Here is a 26,485-nt window from a genome sequence, read left to right as displayed (position 1 = left end):
ATAACTGTACAATATAGTTTCACAAAGTGTGATTTAGTTCAGTGATGAGACTGAGGGAGAATTGTACATTACATCTACATCCAGTAGCATTTGACAGGAATTTTAGTACATGTGGGCATTGTAACAGTAAGTTCTGTGAGTGATAGCACTTACTGCAATTCATACTGTCATTTACTCTAAAGTTATGGTCATGCTGAAAAAATAATACTACTTGTTTAGAATGGCATCTGAAATCACCTTAACACTTTTAGAGCAGGACTATTTATTTCATAGAGCTGTAATAAAACTTTCATATTCAGAATTTTATTATTTTTAAAAAATTCTTTTCTAAACAGGTCATTTTTATTTCCTGGAAGGGCAAAACGATGCTCTGCTTTGTGGCAATAGCTCTGATGCTGGGTAAGACCAAATTTCATCATATGATTACCCCGTATACAAATTAGATCCATGTTCTTTAGATGTGTGGTTGGAGGGGGGCTGTATTTTGAGTGACCACTTTCTTTCACATGAGAAAGACTAGGACTTTACACTGGACTGAGGATTTGGGTTTCTTGTCAGGGCTCAGTGGATTGGTTAGATGAGCTCAGTCTTTGCATGAATGAATCAGTAGTTTGGTTTTAGTGTAGCTCCCGCCTGGATGAGCAGTAACAGACACAGCAGCTGGAAAACGCTTGTTATTTTGCAGTTCCAGCTGCACATATGAGTAGTAACAGGCTCAGCCAGTAGAAAACGCTGACATTAATGTTGCAGCATTAATAGTTAAAGAAATTATTTGGAATATTATGTTTTAGAAGATTAGATTAAACTTTTGGCACTAATTTCCTGCTTAATTTTTCTAGTGTCCTTTAAAATAGCTTTCTATTAAAAATCACAATTGCTATTATTTCTAGTCTGAATAACTAAAGAAAAATCCATGTTTTAATCCTAATCTTCTCCTGGACATTCCAGGTGATAACATTAAAATATCTATATAAGGTAACACCCAGTTTGTCTTTGTAGGCAGTGCCCAGAAGGATATACATGTGTGAAAGCTGGTAGAAACCCCAATTATGGCTACACAAGTTTTGACACCTTCAGCTGGGCTTTCTTGTCACTATTTCGCTTGATGACTCAAGACTTCTGGGAAAACCTTTATCAATTGGTGAGAATTTTTTAATGCAAAATAAACTAAATATGTTTGTACCAATAATGCAAGAGGCCTAAAATCAATTTTCTTATGTAATCTTAATTTTAACAGGATGAAAACCAGAAATTTTGTTAACCTATTCTTGCTTATAAATGTATTCTTATTTCCAGACACTACGTGCTGCTGGGAAAACATACATGATATTTTTTGTTCTGGTGATTTTTCTGGGTTCTTTCTACTTGATCAACTTGATCTTGGCTGTGGTCGCCATGGCCTATGAAGAACAGAATCAAGCAACCATGGAAGAAGCAGAGCAGAAAGAGGCAGAATTTCAACAGATGCTGGAACAACTGAAGAAGCAACAAGAAGCAGCTCAGGTAGAATTTATGGACGTGTATGGAAGTAATTTTGCTAGAGATATTCATCCTCTCCCTTCTGAATTTGGAGTTATAAAACACCCTGTTGGGCTTTCAACAACAGAGCTAGCTCAGAGATTTTCTATTCTGCACTAAAGACATTGTACTGTGAATGATCTACCCATAATCAAGAAGGAATATTCAAAACTAGGTATACATTATTTATTACGTTTTTCTTAGTCTAGTGTCATTATTACAGTCTGTTAGACTTCTGCATTTAAAACTACTTATGAAAGATGGAAGAAGGCTATGACCAACACATATCTTGAGTCAACTGAGTAACAAAAATTAGAAAAAAACTAGGGAGAGGATATCCTTTGGAAAGTGTTAAGATACAGGGTGTTTGGACTAGAAATTCTGTATAAGCAAATTTTAAAAAAACATGATGTCATGGTTTCCTCAGTGACACAAATTTATTCTGCATCATGGCAGGCAGCAGCGGTGGCAGCAGCAGCAGTAACAGCATCCGCAGAGTCAAGGGAGCCCAGTGCTGGCGGGGAAGCAGGAGGGCTCTCAGAAAGTTCCTCAGAGGCATCAAAATTGAGCTCAAAAAGTGCAAAAGAGAGGAGAAACAGAAGGAAAAAAAGAAAACAGAAAGAACAGTCTGGAGGAGAGGAAAAAGACGAAGATGAATTTCACAAGTCTGAATCAGAAGAAAGCATCAGAAGGAAAGGTTTCCGATTATCTATTGAAGGCAATAGATTGACATACGAAAAGAAGTATTCTTCTCCACATCAGGTATTGCATGTAGATATTTTCAGTAGAAGCATGTATTCAAAGCATCATAGTCTGTTACAAAATTACTTTAGTCTTCCTGGTACTGTAATATGACATTACTGCCTAAAGAAAGGAAATACTGAGATTTTCATTAAACTTTATTATTGTTGCTAGTGCTTGAGAGAAAGTGCTGTAGCTGCTAGATTGTCTTGTAAAAACACCACAGAGAATTAAGTGTAACCTCCTATCTCTATTCTTGTAATAGAATTGATTAAAAATCCTATTAAAATATTCTGTGATTTATTCTGTGGGGTTTTTTTAGAGTGATTATGTATTATCGAGACTTATTAAAATGCTACAGTATTTTTCCATTATGATAGCCTCATATTCTCCTACTGTTTCAATGATGTTTGGAGGTTGGTTCAATATGCATGAAAGAAAGAATGTTCATGTATAGGCTCCCTTTTTTGTTTGATGAGTGTTGTGCAACTACTCTAACCAGCAACTCTAGCTGACATTAGGAGAAAGGAGTACTCCAGATTGGTTTTGTCTTAAGAATCCATGAACAGTGGTATTTCTAGGTGCAAAATATAAATGCAATTAAATACATACTAAAATTTCACAGTAGCATTTAGCTTCTGGGCAAAATGATTACTCTCATATAAGAAAAAAATCCTATGCTATCCTAATAACAATGCTAAGTATGAAGGTTTCAGCTAATAATCACTAATTTTGTTTGCTTGCAGTCTTTGCTGAGCATTCGAGGCTCCCTGTTTTCTCCACGGCGCAACAGCAGAACAAGTCTTTTCAGCTTCAGAGGTAGAGCAAAGGATATAGGATCAGAAAATGACTTTGCTGATGATGAGCACAGCACTTTTGAAGACAATGATAGCAGAAGAGATTCTCTTTTTGTGCCGCGCAGACACGGTGAACGGCGCAACAGTAACATTAGTCAGGCCAGTAGGTCATCCAGGATGCTGGCAGTGTTTCCAGTGAATGGGAAGATGCACAGCACTGTGGATTGCAATGGGGTGGTTTCCCTGGTTGGTGGACCATCTGTTCCTACATCGCCTGTTGGACAGCTTCTGCCAGAGGTGATAATAGATAAACCAGCTACTGATGACAATGTAAGAAAGTTTTGAATAGCTTAGGCATCGTGGCCTTTTCTTACTGCACCAGCCAGTGTTTTCTACAGAATGGAACCCTTGGCAATGCTTCCTGGTTGGTCAAGCTGTGAATGCTTCTGCATCTTGTAAAATCCTTAATAAGTAAAATAGCTAAGATAGGATTGCAACCTAAGCATTTATTTACAAATATTCTCATAACTAACAAATGCAGTTTCCAAGTAATAAAATATTAACTTACTTACACATTCATAAAAGCACTATACTTTACTGTATGACTGTACTATAATTTACTTGTGCTGACCTAAAGTTCTGGCTATGGTCTGCAAAATCATACTTACTATACAATTGAAAATAGCGTACAAAGATGTTATCATATAACTGCAATCAATATGATGCTGCTATTCCCACTTTATCAAAATTAGCTTTATTAGTTAATTTTGATAACAATCTTCCTTATCAGCCCCGTTAAAAATGTAAGGAAGTTGTCAATTCTTTATTATCATTTATTTCTCATTGCTATATATTTTCCATCCATTGCTGGTGCATTTTTGTAGTGTAGATAACAAATAGTTCATTGTAAGATCACATTTCAATACATACTTCCAAAAATACACGTCTGTGTGAACATATGTGCAGCACATATTGCTGCCATTCTCTTACCATATATAAGGTAAGGGAAGATGTCTCAAAAAATTTTCTTGCTTAGTTGAAAGTTGTCTACTCACATTACTAAAAAAAAAAAACTAGCATGAGGAAGCATGAGGAGGTCAGACTTTTCTTACTTGCTACAGTTTGCCTAGGGGAACAGACTATTATGTTACAAGCCTCAGAATATTCTGTCAGCGGGAAAAAAGAAAAAAATTACAGTTTGCAAAAATTTTATACAATATTTTGAACTCAGTCCTTTCCAATTTGTTTAAATAATTTTTCATAGCTTGAAGGAAAGAAATGCAAAAGTTAAGTAAATAAACTCTCCATCTTGAACAGTAGGTAACTATTCACTCTTATCTTTTAAAAGTTATTTAAAAGATACTGAAAAGTAATAAAAGTCTGACATGATAAAAATTGAAGTGCACGAAGCACGTATCCAAGCTAAGACATTAATAACAGGGTTCTATATAGTCTTTGCTTATCTTATTATTCCAACATGGTCTCACCTATTATTGTTCTCTGTATAGGGCACCACTACAGAAACAGAAATGAGGAAGAGAATATCAAGCTCTTTCCATGTTTCTATGGACTTCCTCGAAGATCCAGCTTTAAGGGAAAGAGCCATGAGTATTGCCAGCATTCTCACAAACACTGTGGAAGGTGTGTGCTATGCATAGCCTAATATTTAGTACCTGTTTTTCAATGGACTTCTGAAAAATTGCGTTGAAACTTAAAAACTGATTTAAGATAGCTTAATTAACAGATACCGTCCCACAAACCAACACATTTATCAGTAAACTCAAAGCTCTTTATTCATTACGGTTATCACATAAGTAAGCATTTCTATCTCATTGTTTTGCCACCATCTACCTCATGTGGTCATCAGGACTAGAGTTATGATTGATGGTCATAAGTAAGTGGGTGCTTATCCATATTAATTAAAAATATATTATTTGACACAAAAAGGCCACTGAACACTTTTCAAATATATGCAAGCATTGTTAAAATATGTGTTTTTAGCAGTTATGTTTATTCAGTTACTCTTTAAAGAAGTGCTATTCCAGGTGATAAAAATGTTTTTTTCTTAACTAGGAACAAAAATTATATTGAAAATTTTTACCTAAACACCACAAATTTCAAAATAAAAATATTTACATGATAGAGCAGTAAGTGGGAGGAACAGCCTGAAGTTAAATCAAGAACAATAAAATACATAATAAAAATCGATGCATAAATTGATACTGATCAGAATAATGATTGGAATACAAAGAAGTTGTGCTTGATACGTAAGCTTTGAACAAAACAAATACATTTGACAGCAATTTTTTAAGACTTTCTTGAAAAGCCCTCTAAAAAAGTATAAAGGGCATGCTTATAGGAGGTTAATCAGTACCAGTTCAGATTGACAACTTGATTGGTACAATTCATATAGGATTGAGGAATGTTAGAGCTATCACATAGTTACCTTTATGAACTTCTTTTTCCCACAGAACTTGAAGAATCAAGACAGAAATGCCCACCATGTTGGTATAAATTTGCAAATATTTTCTTGATCTGGGACTGCAGTCCACATTGGCTAAAAGTAAAACATATCGTCAACTTAGTGGTAATGGACCCATTTGTTGACCTGGCTATTACAATTTGCATTGTTTTAAATACACTCTTTATGGCTATGGAACATTATCCGATGACCGATGAATTCAATAATGTACTTTCAGTTGGAAATCTGGTAAGTCTGTTGGGTTTTTAGGTTCATGATTTGGAAGGAAGTATGTCTGAAATTACTAAAAGATGGAGTTTTAACTGCCTTTTTTTTTTTTTTTTTTTTACTCTTTAGAAAGTAGATTTATTGGACATTTATTGGTGTCCAGATATGACTCTATCAGAAGATTTTTGGAAATTTCATTGTCAGCCCTGGCTTATGTAACTTAGGATACTGTAAAATCAATATATTGCAGTGTTCTGCTAAGCCAAATTAAAAATTTAAAAAATGGCATCAGTGCTACATTAAGTAAAGTCCATCTTAAACAGAAGTTGATTTGTCTAACTACTAAACCAGGAAATGCATTACTTCTATGAAAAAGACACTATGCAGCTAAACATAGTGTTACTTTTTCAATCAATACAATGCAAATCTTTAAATTATGAATGTGTTTTTAATTGCTCTGTTTCCTGAGCACAGGTTTACAGTTGCTAGAAGAGCCATTTAAAAGCATTTCTAGAATGTTCTTCTGTAAAAGACTTTTTATGTCATTTGTTTTCTTTATATGCTTTATGTAAAACTATGAAAAATATTCTGCAGTATTTTTTCCTCTTATAGTTTTTATATTTTTTTTATCATCAGATAATTAGTAAGATATCTTTTTCTCACATTGTCAGCTATATTTTCTCTCTTTTACTTCAAAAAGATAAATTATTAAAGAATTCGGGAGTTAATTTTTTGTAGCTCTGATGCTTTTGAACTGACAGGTTTGATCACATAGAAGTATCTGCAGCTACAGTCCTACTTTGTCTTTTATTTTAAGAACTGATTTCTTATAATGGGATTTTTAATAATCCTGGTTTTGTAATGAGGAAAAAAATATCTTAGAACATGTGAATAACTGCAGGATTTAGAAGGGAGAATTAACAAACACATGCATAGCTGGTTTTCATACACTAAAAACAAGGAAAACTCTGAATCTGAGTTTCCTAGTAAAATGTAAGATCTTGTATTGTAGCATTTTATAGGTTTGTTTTCCAACCAAGAAAATGGCATATAAATCTTGATGTACATCTGACTACAAAGTGTGAGACAGCCTGGCTATAAGCACCACGCTCTTCCAGTCTTAAGCTCCCTGACGTAAACCCCTTCTGCAATCTAGAGGCTCTCAGGGTTCACCTGCTCCAGTAGTTCCCCTTTAGAGCTCCTTCAGAACCTCACCATCCTGATCGTTAGGAACATAATTCAGTGCTTCAAACTGTATTTATTCATTCCTGCCTTTTCCTCCGTGGTTCCAATCCTGTAGCTTAAAAAATAGTACCCTTTCCCTCTCCAGTGTTTATATCTGGAATTTATGTAAAGACTGTAATAAAATCTACCTTGAGCATTGGTGTTCCTAGGCAGAGTGAGTCAGACTCTTCTTGTCCACCTCCTGATTATCCCAGTTAGATTATTCTCTTTAGCTGTCCCATTTTCTGTTCAGCTTGCTTGAAAATGGGTTATCAAAACCAAAAAAGAAAGCATTTCAGAGGAGGGCTCAGGCAGACTTTAAGGGTGGCTTTAGCACATTCCTATCCTACATGAAATTCTTCCAAGACTACTCTCAAAGGTACTCAGGGTCACTGCCTCGGTGGCTCCTAAATGAGATTCCTACTTTATTCAGCATAGCATCATGATGAGAAACCATTGCCAGCAATATCATGTTTAAAATGCATTCTTAAATGCTCTTTCATTCCTGACATTAAAGTGATTGAGCCAATCAACCTCGCTGAATTTACTGGCAACACCCAGGAAGAAGTTCCTCGGTTTCAGCAAATTGTTGTATCTCAGTTGATCCCCGTCTGGTATCTTACCTTTGTTGAAGTGAATGGGGTTATGGCAGGTTAAACTAGCAAAGGAACGGCCCCACTGGAGTCTTAGATTTGGCCTTATTCATGCTGCTGTATAATGTAATTACTATACCAAGAAAGACGTTCTACCATGTAATTCTGGTTTATATTGTGGAAATCAAATTTGGGAAATTGTTTGTGCAGTACATGAGAAAGTCCATATCCTGATAGAGTTGAAATTGGATTATAAATGTTATGAAAGAGAAGTTTCTATAATTTGATTAGTACCAAATTTAATTAATTGCAAAAATTACTTGGTTTGTATGGCACTTGTTAAGGGAAGGCAGGCATAGTAAATCACTACAGTACACTGAACTATTTTTAAGTATCAGTTTTGGATAAGACATTGCAGATATGTAGGTTGAATTAAAAACCTAGGCAACAGCTAAATCAGTAATATTATATTTCACAACGAAATAACAAAATGCATTTTGAATTCAGGTCTTCACTGGAATCTTCACAGCAGAAATGTTTCTCAAGATAATTGCAATGGATCCTTACTATTATTTCCAGGAAGGCTGGAATATTTTTGATGGTTTTATTGTAACGCTTAGCTTGGTTGAGCTTGGTCTTGCAGATGTGGAAGGACTCTCAGTTCTTCGATCATTCCGATTGGTAAATATACATTAATTGCACTGATTTTTCAATGGGGCTTCATTAAAACAATACATTTTTCTGCCTTAAAAATTTGCTTGATGTTTGCCATGATACTGACCCTGATGTCTCTTTTGTTAGTACAAATCCTTATTACTTGCGGTATCTTACTGTCTTCAATGGGGATTGATAGAGATCCAGAGAAATAGCAATGGGTGGCCCGGGCCCATTTCCAATACATTTATTGTGTATATACATTTTAAACATGCTGCTGTGCAGAAACAAATCAACTCACTAGATGTATTGTGCTCTGATTGGTGTCACAGGAATAGATCTGGTCTACAAATACCAGTAGAGAAGTGGCCCAGGTGATTTTAACAGATGAACCCTAGACTTTACATTCCATCTAATATGACCAGTAGCTTCTTTGACCTTCAGTAAAGACTATGCTTTGGGCATATCAAGCTCAAACTTCACAAAATTTTGTTAACCGAACCTTCCATCTTTATGCTTTCAGACAAGAAGATACCCTCTGAACAGTCATACTCAGGGCATGTTTTGCAGTAATGTCCTTCCACAAATTAACTTTAAAATATCTTTGTGTCTTTCTTGCTGGTTGTCCTAACAATATATTTCTTTTCTTCCAGTTACGAGTTTTCAAATTGGCAAAATCTTGGCCAACATTAAATATGCTGATAAAAATTATTGGTAACTCTGTGGGAGCTCTGGGTAATCTGACCCTGGTGCTGGCCATCATTGTCTTCATTTTTGCTGTGGTTGGGATGCAGCTGTTTGGGAAAAACTACAAGGAATGTGTCTGCAAAATCGCAAGTGACTGTGTGCTTCCACGCTGGCACATGCAAGATTTTTTTCACTCGTTTTTGATCGTATTTCGAGTGTTGTGTGGAGAATGGATAGAAACAATGTGGGACTGCATGGAGGTTGCTGGCCAAGCCATGTGCCTTACTGTCTTCATGATGGTCATGGTGATTGGAAACCTAGTGGTATGTAATCAAAGCATTAGCAGAAAATTATTTGGCGATAAAGTGGGCTCAATCCTGAAGTGAACTAAGTGCTCTGGCTCTGCTTCAACAAAGCACTTAAGCAGGTGGTTTCAAGCAATGCTTAAAGTTAAGCTTAAGAGCTTTTTTGGATTGAGAACAAAGTATTCTGCAATATCAAAATCCTAAGAATGTCAGAGTGAGTCCTTAGTCACACTCTTAATTTGTCTTTTGGCTCTTTGTAAATATTTTGTTCTTCAAATAATTTCAGTTTATGGGCTCTTTATAAACCATTTGCTGTGGATTTTTTTCTTATTTATCCCATATGATTAGTCACCTAAATAATCTACTTTCTGCTGTGTGGTGGGATAAATTAAACTTTTTAATGATGCTGAATAGCAAATCTGTTATCTCCATTTTTAGATTATAAGATTTTGCACCAAAATATTTATATACTGTGGGGATTTAAAGACACGTTTACAGATAACATTCAGTTGTAGGAATATTTTTAATAGTGACCAGGACTTAAGCAAAATTCAAAAGCTCAGTTTTTTATGGAGAAGAGAAAAAGTTTTGAAGGTGCTTTTCTTTGGTTATGATGAATTATTGGGATTTCAGTCTTCGATGTCACTTTTACTTTATTAAAAATTGTCATATATGTTCTTTGTTGGGATCAACTCTAGAATGTTCCTTTTTTATCTTTCTGCAGGTACTCAACCTATTTCTGGCCTTGCTCTTGAGCTCATTTAGTGCAGACAACCTTGCTGTGACAGATGATGACAATGAAATGAATAATCTCCAAATTGCTGTAGCAAGAATGCAGAAGGGCATAGATTATGTGAAAAGAAAAGCACGTGAATTCATCCAAAAAGCCTTTGTTAAAAAACAAAAAGCTTTGGATGAAATCAAGCCACTTGAAGATTTGAACAACAAAAATAGCTGTATTTCTAACCATACAACCGTGGAACTAAGCAAGGATCATGACTATATTAAAGATGCGAATGGAACAACTAGTGGCATAGGCACAGGTAGCAGTGTGGAAAAATACATAATTGACGAAAGTGATTACATGTCATTCATAAACAACCCAAGTCTCACTGTGACGGTTCCCATTGCTGTGGGTGAATCTGACTTCGAAAATCTAAACACAGAGGAATTTAGTAGTGAATCGGACTTGGAAGAAAGCAAAGAGGTATTTAGATATTTTATGCATTTATTTTTGATCTTTTCCGTATTTTTCTTTTTTTAAACATAAGCCAGTGTATTAAGTTCTTGATCATTTGTTATTTTGACACTTCTTTGTACATGGGCATGAATGAGCGTATAAAGTGTGAGAAAAAAAACAAAAGTGTGAGAAAGGGTTAAAAATTACAGTCTCCAAGAGGAGACAAGGGACCAAGCAAAGGGAGACCAAACTAATCCACAAAACCCGTTTATGGTAGTTGCAACAACTGGTAGAGCAGAGGAGTGCTTAGTTACATCCTTATTTCACCAGAAACTTTTGTTTGCCTGCTGTAACAAGGTTCCTATGAGGTGTGTCATACATCTCTCTGCCAGTCAAAACCTCCCCCTCTATGGGATTTTTTGTGAGCAGGTATAAACCAGAAAGCATAGATATGGTATATGTATTTCCTTTAGACACTGGAATTCTTTTAGATTTTAACATTGTCAGCTCTTCTAGACCTTCCCATAAAAAAGAAGTTTTAACCATGGATTTTTAAATATGCTTCAAATTCACTTAGTTGTTAAAACTGAAAAATAGTATCAGCAGATGAAAATACCTCATGTTACTAAGGGAATGCCAAAGCAGGCTATAGATACAAAGCCTTGTTGAGAACTGTATTTTTTAAAAATATATTAAGGCTGCAACTGTTCCTTTACATGACTTTTTGTCTGTGGCTATTTTAACAAAATAATTTATTTGATACATAATTTGAAAAATAACTACAGTGTCAATGTCTTAGTTTGTTGACATTTCAGTCAGATCAGAAAATTATCTTTCCAGACACTTTAACAAAATTATTTATTTGATTTGAAGAACCTCAACCTTAAACTAGCTAGATTCCATTCTGGTAGCTATCCAATTTCTTTGCTCATCTTTCCCTGCCACAGTTGTATTGCTAACAGTACTTAAGACACCTAATTTTAGGCTAGCTGAATTCTGTACTGCCATCACTTCAGTGTGCATAAGCCCTCTAGTGTTCTCAACAAAAATGCAGTGTTAAGCTAAGTGCAATCTTTGCATCCTCCCCGGAGAATGGAGACCCGTACAAAACAGCCTCTCCCCACGGCAACCTATTTCAGAGACAGTGTTGTTCCCATTTCCCAATTAATATCTGAAGCAATAGTATTTCTTTTCCTGTTAAATATTAACCAAAATGTCTTATAATTAGGCTTTGACTCAAGCTTCTGAAATGCTGCCAGAAATGGAGGTTATAGGAATGTATTTGAGCACGTTATCAACTTGTCCCAGCAGGAAGAATTTATAAATAAAACAACATTTAAATAAAGATCCATTAGAGAAAAACAACGATTGGTCATCTACTCTCCCCACAACTACCTTAATGATGGCCAGTCCAGTCCATCATACAGCAGGTAGTCAAATGGAATGACATGACGGGGAATAGATTCAGTTTAGGAAAGCTTTCTGTAAATGTGCTGCTACCCATAGCACCAGGGTTACCTTTTATCCCATTGAGAAAGTACTATGGCATTTCTGACTTCCTCCAGAAGCTTATGAAAGAGCAGCTCTGTTATATAGTTTTCCATGGAAAATCCGTCCAGCAGTGCTGTTTTGGATTTGAATCCAACTCCTTATTTTATATTGACTGTTAGTAAAATTGGGCTGTAGAAAAGAAATGATAAACCCCAGAACACCAGAGCCTTTGAATTAGCTGAGTTTTTTATGAAAGCCCACTGACAAAAGACTGTATGTATTCTCTACTTCTCAGGCCAGAGGGCACTAACAGGTGAGTTCCAGCTGGCTTCAGACCATATTGAGTTTTTCAGCACCATTGCTGGAGTTTTACAGTGCTGGCCAGGATCCTTTTTTGGTGGTCAGCTGTAGAAGTCGGGGGGTTCTGTGGGGGTTTTGTTTGTTTGTTTGTTTATTTTGCTTTATTTTGCTTTGTTGTTTTTTTTTTTTTTCAATTGAGTATTCTTTTCTGCCTTAGCAAAGTAACAAAATAATCACCTTAAAATTATAAATTATACTGTTAATTTCAGAGAGCTTACTTTTAGTGTTTTTTCTTTTTTCCAAAAGTGAAAAAGCCTTGAAAAAGTTTTGAAAGTATTTTAAAAATTATTTTGAAAAGTGGTAAATCATACTGCAAAGGAAGACTTGTGAAAATTGGATTACTAGAAGTATACAATATTTTTAAAAAGATATCAGAAAGGCATCTGTGTAATGTAATTTGGAAAAAACCCTCTATAAATAGGTTCTTGTGGCAAATAGTCACAAGACAAATAGTGACAGAGCCTAAAACTGGACACATCAACCCATTTTCCTGATGAAGCTGAAACATTGTTCTTCCAATCTCTATAGTCACCACAAGATAAAATTAACTAAAAACCGGCTACTTAAAATATTACAAATTTTATTAAGCACCATGTAACTCAATGTCAAAGAATCCTGGAATTGTTGCTGAAAAAACAAACTAGCTACTGCTTTATTAAGAGTTTTGCTGTTAGGGTTTGGGGATTTTTTTTCCTCAATATCAAAAAACCTACTGCAACCTAGCATTGATGAACCTATAGTGCATTTTTTCCATCGTTTTGTTTACCTCTACATCCTTAAATATATCTCCTTCACAATTTTTACCCAATCTTTAGCTACAATATCAACCAGCTAGACTGCAGCCAGGTCCCAGCTGCATGTTACAATTCTTTGAGAATTTTTAGGACAGGACATCTTCCACTAGACCAGGTTGCCCAAAGACCCATCCAAATGGCCTTGAACACTTCCAGGGATGGGGCATCCACAACCTCCCTGGACAACCTGTGCCACTGCCTTACCATCCTCACAGTAAAGAATTTCTTCCCAGTAGCTAATCTAAGTTTACTCTCTGTCAGTTTAAAACAGTTACCCCTCGTCCTGTCACTGCACTCCCTGATAAAAGAGTCCCTGTCTTTCCTGTAGGCCCCCTTTAGGTACTGGAAGGCCACTATAAGGTATCCTTGGAGTCTTCCCTCCTCCAGGATGAACAACCCCAACTCTCTCAGCCTGTTTTCATAGAAGAGGGGCTCCAGCCCTCTGATCATCTCTGTGGCCCTCCTCTGGACCCACTCCAATAGGTCCATGTCTTTCTTATGTTGCGGGCCCCAGAGCTGGACACAGTACTCCAGGTGTGGTCTCCAAGAGCGGAGTAGAGGGGCAGAATCACCTCCCTCGACCAGCTGGCCATGTTTCTTGTGATGCAGCCCAGGATACTGTTGGCCTTCTGGGCTGCGAGTGCACATTGCCGTCTCATGTTGAGTTTCTCATCAGCCAACACCCCCAAGTCCATGTCCTCAGGGCTGCTCTCAATCCATTCCCTCAGTTTTTTAAAATTTGGTCTCCACCTTTCACTCCTCTCTCTTTACACTCACTGTGTTATTGAAAATTTGCTTAGGATAAAACCCACAATCTCATGTTTTATGGGCCATCTTTAATCTACCTCAGCCTTATTATATGCAGCTTCTGCTTCACTCTGAGCTAGACTTTCAGCAAGTTTAATCTGGACTTTCTGACCTCTAAAATATAGCTTTCTCAGTGTTTTTTTCCCTCATTCCTCTTAGCTGCCACCTCATTTCAATAATTACATTTATGCTCTTACCTGCTTTTCAGTAGATGCTATAGATTCCCGCATACATATTTAAGCTTCGTTATTTCTACGTGGGTCAAGAGATTGTTGCCACTTATGGCTAGTTGTGGTCATAAATCTTTGCAGGCTTAGCATCCTCATTCATATTTTTCAGCTTAAAGCATAATTTTGTTTAAAGCCTTATCTATCATGGATACATCTTCTAGTTAATGGATCCATACAATGCAGAAGGAAAACCAATGATCGTACAAATTTCACATGTGTGTATCAGCAACTTAGTGATGTTGAATACTAGGAAATTCAAAAACATGGCAGAATTATTTACTTATTCTGAAAACAAGTAATATTTGCCTTAAAAATATTTGCTGTGCATTTGTGATGCTTTTATTTTTCCCTTTACAGAAGTTAAATTCGTCTAGTTCATCAGAAGGTAGCACAGTTGATATCGGACTTCCTGCAGAAGAACAACCAGAAGAACAACCTGAAGAAGCCCAGGAGCCAGAGGCCTGCTTCACAGAAGGTGTTTGGAACAAATATACTAATAACAGTTATTCGTGCAATATGGAATAGTTATCTATTCAAACTAAGTATCAATATTTATGTTTTGAGTTACTCTTTTGTTAATTAGCAGTAGTATTTTTAGACCATAACTTACCATATGGATACTGATACCACGATTATACTGTGTATCAGATAAACAACTAAGAAAAAATTTTATCAGAAATTTATCATTATTTTTAAAATAAGAAAAATATATTACTGGAAGTTTTATTTTACTAGAAAGTGCTGTACTTTCTGAGTTTAGTTAGTCTTCTAGATAATAAAATAATACACTATATTTATACCATTCTTCATAGATATGTATCGAAGTGCGTTATAAAATATACATTATTGAAACAGCTGTTGAGTGGTAAATAAAAACTACACCTGGTTGGTTTTGTGCAAAATGGTAATCGAACCTACAATTTGGCAAAAAGAGAAGGAAGAGTCTTTCTGTGCCACCTGGGGCAAGAACAGTCTCACCTGGTGGACTCATTAATCTTTCATGCTTCCTTCTATTGGCTCTTTTACAAAACTCAATAAAACAAGAATCTGGTCATAAACTTTATTTGCAAAGGCATTTCCTTGTGAGAAACCCTATGGATGTGTGCATGTAAAGGAGATGGGGAAAGGAATAGGTTTAAAACAGTAATGGAAGGATACAAATGCCATTTTTGGTATCTGTAGAATTTGGAAAATAAACACTAATGTCAGTGCTGGGGTTGGGTTATTTCTGAAGCTGATAACAGACATTTCTTTAGAAATTTACACTGAACTAGTAAGCAGTAACAGACTTTGTCAAAGAAAATACCATTATTGATAACCAGTATCTTTCTACCTAAATGAAAGAAGAAACAAAACCAAGTCAGTAGCTAAATCACAAAAGCTTAAATAAATTAAGGGCACAAGTTAGGGAAGTTAGCCAGTACTGAAAAGCTCCCAACTCAGATAGGAGTCTTAGACTTTTTTCATACAATAAATACAACACAGTCTGAATTTAGTATCCAAAACAACAAAAAAGTACAATTTAATAACACTTGCCCATATCTTACTACAGAAACCTACTATACATTTGTATGACTATGTATATTTTTACTCATACTTTGTATTTTGCAATTTGGCTTCTTGTTCCATGGACTTTCATCCTTTTGTGTGCACTGTATTGAGCACTTTGTTCTTGAAAAATGAGAAATACTTTCTTCTCACTTGTTCATTTAATTGTAAATTTCAGTTATCTCGGTGTTAAATTTTTTTTGCTCTGGAGAAAAAGAAGGTAATCTGGGTGGCAATCTATTGGGTTTTTACTTAATAGCACAGCTTCTGGAAAGGTAGCATTGTATCATTAACAGAATGAATAACAAAAATTAATGTAAACCATGACACAATTCAACAAAATCTCTTCCCCTCCCCCTTTGATACACTGTTTTAAAGGCTGTGTACGAAGGTTCAAATGCTGTCAAGTAAGTATAGAAGAAGGGAGAGGAAAGCAGTGGTGGAACCTTAGAAAAACCTGCTTCAAGATTGTCGAACACAACTGGTTTGAGACTTTCATTGTCTTTATGATTCTGCTCAGTAGTGGAGCTCTGGTAAGTAAAACATGAACAGACTGTCATAATGTTGTCACAAAACTTCTTAAATGTTGGCTCTTCAACCATTGTTTTAACTTAGTTTTCTCCACCAGAAAGAACACACAATTCAAATGACACGACTAAATTTTAGTCAGGCCTTTGAAAGAATTGAAGCAAAAGTCTCTTCTCAGCAATATGTCAAAAAAAGAACAGACATAATTGATTAGAGAGAGCTTAACTCTTTTGCTGAAAGCAATAGTGATACACCTGAAGCAGGGAGAGGGACAACATGTGAAGAAGAGAACATACTTAACTTTGTTATTTGAGTTCGCTCTCTGGTTTTACTGGTGTTTACTGATATAACTCAGGGAAAAGAACTGTCACTGATGATAGGACAAGAGGAAACAGGCTCCAGGGGAGGTTTAGGATGGATCTTAGGAAAAATATCTTCACCGAAAGGTTTATCAAACATTGGAACAGGCTGCCCAGGGAAGTGGTGGAATCACCACCCCTGGAGGTATTTAAAAGACTGGTAGATGTGGTGCTTAGGGACATGGTTTAGTGGAGGTTTTGGCAGCGTTAGGTTGATGATTGGATTTGGTGATCTTAAAGGTCCAACCTAGACGATTCTATGATTCTGTGAAAAAAAGAAGAGTTTGGAAGTAACTGTAATGGCATAAACAGCTGGCAATACCTTGCAAGAGCCAGAGCTGGCTTATACAGTTTTATAAATGTTGTGTGCTAGAACAGCAAGAAAGATTAAGACTGTGTGTTTGTAATTATTCCTTTCTAAGAATAAGAATTTATTATTTATGCTTCTAATTCAGCTTTTACTGACTCATGTAGACTAAAGCTATATCTATAATAACATGGATTTGCTTTAAGGTTAACAAGTATGTGAGGACAGAATAAAAAGAAGCCAACCATAATATAGATCTATAAAAATAAAAGAAGCAAAACATACCAATAATATGTTATTTCACAAATACAAATAATGACAAAGAATAAAGAAATTGGAGATAAACTGTTAAAGAAAGGTGAGCCTGGATACATAACGAGCTGAAGTTTCTTAGATAAACTACTTGCCCTGAGATGATATAGAGTATATCTAGCATCTACCCCCGTAGATGCAATCACCCTTCGGTAAATTACTAAAGTTCCCACATCATAAAAAAAAATTGTGTCGCAAAATTGTATTATAAACTCTATAGACCACTCCCAATACTTTAAAATACCATTAATGGTTAGAGGTTTATGATTATATCTGTCACTAGTTTCAGTTAAATCTTTAAGAATCATTCTGCTTTTGTTTGGTCTAATATCAACACAACCATCAAATAAGGAACTTTTACTCAACACCATGTGACACCTTCCCTGTGATTTAAACCCCTGAAATAACAAGACTCACATCTACACTACTGAATTTTGGTTCATGCTACCAAGTGGACAAAATGTTTAATAACAAGAATTTAAATGAGAGAAAAGTACTGGCAAGACATCTGATAAAGGTGAATTTCCATCATTGTCTTTAGAGGAAGTTTGAGGTGAGATCACACAGTGTTAGCATCTCGTGCTTATGAAGGTGTGTGTCATCCACAGAACATTTATTTTGGGAAAATGCCTCAGAGACCAGGGATTAGCCCAAGCCTCTGGAGATGTGAGACCCTGCTCTGCCTTCAACGTCCTTTGTGACAGTGACAAGGTCTCTTTGGACCTGCCATTACCTTATCCCGATGTTCACCCCAAGGCCACGCTCCAGATGAGTATCACTGTCATTACAGCCAGGATATCTGGCAGGGACAGGCACACTGCAGGCTGCCTGCAAACCCCCGCCCTGGGGGCATTCAGGCAGGGAGCAGACACACTTCTAGCTGCCAAGAGCACTGCTAGCTTAGCCTCTGGCATACTCCCACCTATAAAATGGAAATGACATGCGTTGGCTCTTCCCACTTTTGTGCGGTGAAGTTATTAGTAAGTGTATGTATGTGTCAGGTATCGTACTACTGATCTAAGTTTCCACAGAGATGTTAATTCGATGATTGATAGACAAACACTAATCATTTGAGCTGAGGGATGTAAAGTGATTCAAAAGCAGGGTAGGTAAAAATGAATGTTAATATCAATAAATATCCAAATCTTTGCAAGCTAGCAGATCATTCCAGTTCTTTCTATCCAATAAAATCAATTGTTCTCTATAAGAAATCATAGTATAATTAAAATTTAAAAGCCATTAAAGGGAAAATTTCTCAGAGGACACGAAGAATTTCTAAAAAGCAGAAGCTATATGTTTTTTCAAATGTTTAAAAATGAAAACAGTGCAAATAACACTGCAAGGATCTCAGGAATTTTATGTATCATAAAATGTGAATAATGCAATAAAGCAGATATTTGATTTAGATATTTTTTTTTTTTTAAGAAAGGAAGAACTAGTTTTATGATTTATTACTTAAAATTTTCAAAAAGCAACAGGACTTAAAAGAGACATCCAACAGGACTTAGAGACATTCTTGTCCCTAAATTGGAGAGACATGGATTGGACTGATGGACCACTTGGTGGATAAAGAATTGGCTGGATGGTCACACTCACAGTTGAGGTCAATGGCTCCATGTCCAAGTGGAGACCAGTGACGAGTGGCGTTCCTCAGGGGTCAGTACTGAGACTGACGCTGTTTAACATCTTTGTCAGTGACATGGACAGTGGGATTGAGTGCACCCTCAGCAAGTTTCCCAATGACACCAAGCTGTGTGGTGTGTTTGACAAACTAGAGGGAAAGGATGCCATCCAGAGAGACCTTGGCAGGCTTGAGAGGTGGGCACGTGCAAAAACTCATGAAGTTCAACAAGGCCAAGTGCAAGGCCCTGCACATGGATCAGGGCAATTCCACGCATGAATACAGGCTGAGCGGAGAATGGATTGAGAACAGCCTTGAGGACATGGACTTGAAGCGTTGGTTGATGAGAAGCTCAACACAACCTGGCAATGTGTGCTTGCAGCCCAGAAGGCTAATCGTATCCTGGGCTGCATCACAAGAAGCGTGGCCAGCAGGTCGAGGGAGGTGATTCTGCCTCTCTACTCCGCTCTTGGGAGACCACACCTGGAGTACTGTGTCCAGCTCTGGGGCCCCCAACATAAGAAAGACGTGGACCTATTGGAGTGGGTCCAGAGGAGGGCCACAGAGATGATCAGAGGGCTGGAGCCCCTCTTCTATGAAAACAGGCTGAGAGAGTTGGGGTTGTTCATCCTGGAGGAGGGAAGACTCCAAGGATACCTTATAGTGGCCTTCCAGTACCTAAAGGGGGCCTACAGGAAAGACAGGGACTCTTTTATCAGGGAGCGCAGTGACAAGACGAGGGGTAACTGTTTTAAACTGACAGAGAGTAAACTTAGATTAGCTACTGGGAAGAAATTCTTTACTGTGAGGATGGTAGGGCAGTGGCACAGGTTGTCCAGGGAGGTTGTGGATGCCCCATCCCTGGAAGTGTTCAAGGCCAGGTTGGATGGGGCTTTCAGCAACCTGGTGTAGTGGAAAGTGTCCCTGCCCACGGCAGGGGGGTTGGAACTAGATGATCTTTAAGGTCCCTTCCAGCCCAAAACAGTCAGTGATTCTATGATAAAAACAAAAGGTAAATTGTATTGTCATTGTCCTGAAAATTTTACAGCTATGACCCTGGATTTTAAAAATGTATCTACCTACCTAAAAACCAAATGATCTCAGTAGAATTCAGTTCAGGCACACCACTCTTCAGAATCGGTGCTATTTGTGAGATCTGAGAAGAAGAATTCAACATTATCAATAAATTAATAAATAAAAATCTGTGACCAGTGGAGCAGTTGCTGTATAATATCTCTTCTCCCTCTTGTGAGCTGGAAAATATAGTTCCCATGCCTTTTCTTGAAGAAAGATTGTCTTTTGTTGCCTTTTTTTTGTTGTTGTTGTTACAACCTGAAGTATGTGAAGTAACAAATTGGAATAACAAATATCTTTGAATGTTTTTACTCACAGGCTTTTGAAGACATATATATTGAACAGCGTAAAACTATCAAGACCATGCTGGAATATGCTGACAAGGTCTTCACTTACATCTTCATTCTGGAAATGCTGCTGAAGTGGGTGGCCTATGGCTATCAAACATACTTTACTAATGCCTGGTGCTGGCTGGACTTCCTGATTGTCGATGTATGTAGTATAGGTGTTACTTTAATATTTATTTTATCTGAATTAGGGTTTTGCAAGGAATGCAAGATGTATCTGTAGCATTGGTGGTGTGGCTTACTTAGTATTAAAGTCCAATAAATATTACTGAACTTGCAGTCCTCACAGCCGTGTTTGAAACCAGGACGAGTAATCTTTCCTGCAAGGGTTATCCCATAACTCTACTGTGCTGTGCTGTGAAATGAGGGAGACCATTTCTTAATGAATTGATCCAATTATGGAGAATTTAAGAAGCAATGTCCTAAGGATAGCCCCTTGAGAAAACCTCCAATGTGCAGAAATGCATACTGTTTCTGCAGTCTACAAAGTTCTGTGTGTGAAATTAAAATACTAAGTTTTACATAGTTATGAAACCACAACCAGCTGCTCCATTTTTAAGATAGAAATTTCTGGTAAAACTTATAGGAAAAACAAATACTAAACAAGCTTGATTTTAAAAGTTAGATGCATTTTGTTCTGGTTTTTGACCCAAAGAATTGCTAAAAATCCAACAGTTTCTGACTGTGTTCCTAGCATCAAAGGCTAATCACAGCAGTTCATTTTCTCAAGCTTTCTTTTGTGACAGGTGCCTACAACCTTTTTGACTGGTGTACATTTTAGGTTAAATATATCTAGGATTTAACTTCACATATACAGCTACATCTAACCATGTTCAAACGTAGTACTCATACAAAAGAAGTATCCTCTCTTTGGAAAAAAACTTTCATTCTTTAGTATCTAAATTCTTCTCAAAATGGGTACTTAAGTGGCACAAAAAAAAAGCTTGAAGAAGCATGCAAGCAGAAGCACCTATTCATTTTCTAAAGTCATTTTCACTAACATTTGACTTTATTTAAATCATAATATCCCGAACAGCCGTCTTGTGAATGTGAAAATTTGAATACTTCTTTGTGGGAAGGTATAACACATTCAAGTGTCTGAAGAAGCTCATGATTAAATCCTGGATATTTTCTTTAATTTAGGTTTACATTATGGCAGCTTGAAAGCTTGAAAGTTTTCAGGAGTATGATGAATGTGCTAGAGAAAAAAAATTCAGATTTCAGAAGGACGTAGTTTTATGGGTTGCTAGAGCTCAGGATTGACAAGTACAGAAAAGCTATTAACTTTTAAAAGCTAAAGACTTCACATACAATGCTTGTTTTTAAATATGGTTCATAAAGAGCACTGTCCCAGAGTTCTCTTCCCTTGATGCATACTTCTTTATAATGAAAGAGTACATGAGACCATTATGCTATTTTTGGCCCAATAAACAGTTGAGGAATTAGAACAGTGTAATGAAGGAGCATCTAGGGGAAATGGGAAGAAAACAGAAGGTATTATTTTGGACGGGAGCCATAGCAAATGTAGATAATATGGTATTTCTCACTGAGGTAATGTAGGGACATAGACTATATAAAGGCCTGTGGAGTTCTGCCACCTGTGGAACTATTCTTATGAGGTCTTTAAGAAACAGCATGATCCAGGTTAATGTCAGCCTGTAGAGCACACAAATTCAGCAGTGAGGCAAAAGGTCAGTGTAACTGAATATAGAAAAATGAATCCTTTCTACCAATTTCCAGAGGAGCAGTGTTGCTCTGTGACCCATCTGTTAATTCAAAACAGGCTTCCATCATTTGCCTTTCAGTTGTGGGCAATCAAATGGGCATTATCAACTATAATTACTGATCCCAACAGCATCATAAAACAAAGAAAAAGTGAGAGGAATACCTAAATTGGTAAAAAGGAGAGGTTAATTTAATTTGCTTTTTGTGGTTTTAAATGCCCTCAAATCACTAGCAAAATATGGAATTCAGAAGTGTTAATGTTTCCAGATATTGTTACCTTATGATATTTTTGTTTGTTTATTTACCTATCCTACTCTTATTTCTCTTATTTCATATGACTCTTTTTTTTTTATTTATTTAAAAGACTTCCTATTCCTGGAGAAAGTGGTCCAAAATTAGATTCTTCTAAAGAAGTTTATATCTCACATCTATGGTATGTAAAGTAGTATGTACAATATAATAATTTTTACTTTCCTGTTTTCATATAGGTCTCTTTGGTTAGCTTAACAGCAAATGCATTGGGTTACTCTGAACTTGGTGCCATTAAGTCCCTTAGGACACTAAGAGCTTTGAGACCTCTAAGAGCTTTGTCACGATTTGAAGGCATGAGGGTAAGACAACATGAAAGAATCTGAAACTATGCATGCATAGAAAGAATCCATGCATGCAGAATAAGGAATGACAAGTCCATGCAGAAAGGCTGCACTATCTTTTTATCTATTGCATATCTTTTACTAACAGATAAGCAAAAAGCTTCATCAGTTCACCTAAATCCATATGCAGTATCACATAGAAGTTACATTCATTAAGGTTACTTTACTTTCTAGCCAATCTCAGGAGTTTTCCATATAAGGCTTTGAAATTACCCACTACAAACTCTCTTAACAGATGCTTAATAATGAATAAAATGTAACCAGATTTTATTAATTTTTACTGATACACATATCACAATATTAATATAGGAATCTAATTTAGCATTAGTTAATCAAGGAATTTTCTGTTACTAGTTGAAATCCTTCATTTTCCTTCATATTTGATAAACCACCTTTGGTCTAACCCCACTGAATTTTACTAGATGGTGCTAGAGATATATTCATACCTGCTAGTGGTTTAAATCTATTGCTGAGTTTGGCTGACTTTAAAAACACATCAAGTTATTTGATTTCTCTATGAAATTATTCTTCTTATAAGGTAAATGCTTTTTTTTATTTCAACAGCTCTCTATTCGATATTCAATATTCAATACAATGTATATAAGGCTATTTCTTACTTATTCTGAGTAACTTAGAGGCCCTGCTTACTATTCATCTCACTCAAGAAAGCATTTTAACTTATTTTTTCATTTGTTTATACCTTCTGTTCCTTAAAGCCACTGAATTCAAACTAACTCTATATGCATGTCATTGAAACATGTTTTAAGAGAATGCTTTTTGCTGCTTCATGGAGATGTAAGAGGAAACAATGTGCTAATGAATTTCAAGTCAATTATAAACCAGTGGAATAGCCTGGAATATACTGTCTGAACAACCTTTAGATGCAAATCTAAGCTTAATCAAGTCAAATTGAGGCTTAGAATCCTGTTGCTTAAATTGTATTCATCAGGCTACATATCTCTACTTCAGAATGCATCAGAAAAAAATATTGCTAACCAATGATTACTAGATTAATAAATTTCAGTTTTGTACAGCAAATCGACTTTTAACAGCTTTCTCATCTTTTGAAACTCATGAATTGATATTCAGCAGGGTAAGAGCTGGTCAAGTACTACAGAATGTACGAATTTTCCTTTAAGTTTGGAATGACTATTGGATTTAGCCATTTTCTCTTTCTCTTTTTTTGTACTTACTGTTCATGAACATTCAGATAAATGTGGTTTTGTGCAGAGAAATGTCGGGAAATTGCTGTCAGCTTTACTTTTTAAATAATTTTCTAGTCAGCTGCAGGAGGACTGGGAGACCAGTATAGAAGTTACACAGGGACGAGAAATGCAGCTCTTTAGATGACGTTGGAAAAAAGAGATAATTTCTAGAAAGATAATGTCAAAACTGATTGCCAAATGTTTTATTCCATTTTTCTGTATCCTTACATGATTGCCTTCGTAAGTTTTCCACTTAAGAGATTTAGGATATTTACGCTTAAAGAAAAGTACCAGTTATTTGAAATCTATGTACTGCTTTCCCTTATTTCTTACTGAATAACTATGAAACAATGCCAGAAGCCTAATCATATGATAGAATTTCAGATACCCAGCATGAATAATTCACAAGCAACTTACTGTGCAGGAATCACAGAAAAGTCTGGAAAGGCAAAAAAGATTTCAGCTGTGTCCTCCAATATTAATTATGCTCAATGAAGTACCTGATTCCAGTCACTTAGCAAATTTGACTGGCCAAATGGATGGGCCTTATCTTAACTGATAGTTACGTGTACTTCTGAAAATATTTTTTCCAAAGCGCTTGGCAAGAATTCACAACAGCTCATTGACAGATAGTAGCATTACTTTATGAATGACTCACGAACAGTAAAAAGATTCAAATAACAAATAATTGACCAGCTCATGATAAGACTATAGTCAAATTACAGTCTTCTCAGAAACTGAGGTCATTTCATAAAAACCCGTAAAAACAGATTCTTTTATCTGCCAACAGAAAGTAAAAATAAATCAACCCTCATTGCTTTCTCATATTGCCTATACCTACACTGAGCTGTGACAAAACAACCTGAGTTTTTATTCAGCTTGTATTTATAATTTTAATTTTTACCCCCATGTTCAAAACTGTGCAAATTTTGCATTGAAAGTATGAGAGGTCATATGTATTCCACAGAAGTCCCTGTATGTAAAAAGATCTGCATCATTTTATAAAAGAATCTGCTAAGTTCTCAGCTACTTTAAATCAATCTTTTTCTTAAATAAGTTTACCATTCTGGTCAATTAGAAGAATACAGCATTTTACATAGTCAGTAAATACTACTAAGTATTTTGTTATCCCTAAATATGAAACATACTTCACTTTTTAAGTTATATTCTTATAAGTCTACAGTTATACTCTGCAGTTACAACTTAATTTGTAATTATGCTGTTTCATAAATGGGATAAATTCTCTTTCCAAAGTGAATACAAGATATATGAATCACTTGCACCAAAATAGGGTACAAGTGGTCCATAGCCTGTGCTTGCCTTGAGCACAGATGTGAATTTGGCCATAATAAAGGCATTAAAATATCTGCTAGTGTACTGAATTCTGAGAAATTTTAATACATTCCATAGTGAATCTCAAAAACAACTCCACCCAGATGCTGGAAGGCAAAGTAAAGAATTGCTTTAATTTAATTTAAACTTCTGTCTTAGGGTTTATATTCTCATCTCAATTAGTGTATGTACTGAGCAGAAGTATCTGCAAACTGAGATTTGAATATACCCATTGCTTTTTGTTTAGCTTTTTAGTACTTGCAGTATAACGCTTTTGCGCTAGTTCTGAATTGGTATGCTACTTGTAAATGTAGAATACTGAGTATACATTGCTTTGCTGAGTTAGAGAATTAAGTGACAATAAAGCATGCATTTGTGTCTAATTTCACAAAATAAAGCATGTCATGCCGTGCTTGATTTATTTATTAGAGAAATAGTAGAAGGCAGCAAACAATCTGAAATCCACTTGCACTTTCAGTTTTGCATGCCTTATGCATATTTCTGGCTGATGGCTTTAAACATTTACTGTATTTCAAATTTCCAGTCCAATTTCATAACTTGTAAAACTAAATTAGAGTATTTGATGTCTTAAATATCCTCTAAAATTCAATGGCTATTCCTTAGATTCCCCTACCAGGAAAGCGATAGTGAGGCATTTTCAAGAGTACTCCAAACTTCATTAGTAGGAAAGAAACATTTCTCATGTGACTGAGTTATAAAACATAACATCAAGTGTCTGTCATTACAGATTCACAACTAATAACAGGCTATATATTTCTATTTCATATAGGATAACCTTCCTTCAGCTCGGATGGGGTGGACCACTGGTTCCTCCCCTTATCTGTAATATGGGTACAGTATTTCCCCCTTTTCTACCCTTAATGATTACATTGTGACTAATCACTACATTATGTATTTAGGGTTATAAGGAGAGACAATCTTATTTAAGATTCCCAGTAGGAGCAAAAGTAGATTATATATATTCACCCTACACCCCCTTCCTAATTGCCTTAAATCTTTGGAAATAATCCTTTGACATTTCTGATGTTACAGAAATAACAGGAAAACTGAGTTCTTTTTGCAGGTGAAAGGTACCTCAGCTATTTTTAGATTTTTAGATGTTTTTTTAACTGACATAAAAATGGCTTTCTTTAAAAATTTGAATCTAGGTTTTACATTGTTTTGGCAAGATCTGTGCTTTACTCTGTTGCTCAATTTATAGCTACATACATTCAGAAACATCCCATAGAAAATTTTGAACATTACTTGTAATGCATTAAGTACACACCAAAACATTACCTGAATAGTCACAACTATAGATACTTATATTCTTGCAGTATAAATTTTTGCATAGTTTTTAAACCCCTGGATGCTACATTAAGTAAATCACACCAAGTGCATATA

At 36.0% G+C, this 26,485-nt stretch overlaps 1 protein-coding gene across 1 annotated transcript in view; it reads left to right on the top strand.

Moving 5' to 3' along the window:
* Positions 1–26,485, top strand: part of LOC309672013 (sodium channel protein type 1 subunit alpha) — a gene marked incomplete at both ends in the record, with an annotated part of 554,434 nt that overhangs the window by 140,749 nt on the left and 387,200 nt on the right. Inside the window, 14 exons of the mRNA XM_082483407.1 lie at positions 336–399; positions 1,000–1,141; positions 1,297–1,503; positions 1,975–2,280; positions 3,006–3,386; positions 4,565–4,697; positions 5,528–5,766; positions 8,070–8,243; positions 8,870–9,226; positions 9,933–10,415; positions 14,428–14,545; positions 15,997–16,151; positions 20,138–20,311; positions 22,380–22,502. Coding sequence (XP_082339533.1) covers positions 336–399; positions 1,000–1,141; positions 1,297–1,503; positions 1,975–2,280; positions 3,006–3,386; positions 4,565–4,697; positions 5,528–5,766; positions 8,070–8,243; positions 8,870–9,226; positions 9,933–10,415; positions 14,428–14,545; positions 15,997–16,151; positions 20,138–20,311; positions 22,380–22,502 — 3,056 coding nt within the window. The remainder of the gene's footprint in view (positions 1–335; positions 400–999; positions 1,142–1,296; positions 1,504–1,974; positions 2,281–3,005; positions 3,387–4,564; positions 4,698–5,527; positions 5,767–8,069; positions 8,244–8,869; positions 9,227–9,932; positions 10,416–14,427; positions 14,546–15,996; positions 16,152–20,137; positions 20,312–22,379; positions 22,503–26,485) is intronic.

This window comes from Vanellus vanellus (genome assembly GCF_965231255.1).
Source record: "Vanellus vanellus genome assembly, chromosome: 5".
Taxonomy (NCBI): Eukaryota; Metazoa; Chordata; class Aves; order Charadriiformes; family Charadriidae; genus Vanellus; species Vanellus vanellus.
The sequence above is the reverse complement of the archived record's forward strand: the minus strand, read 5'-3'. Positions and strand labels throughout refer to the sequence as shown.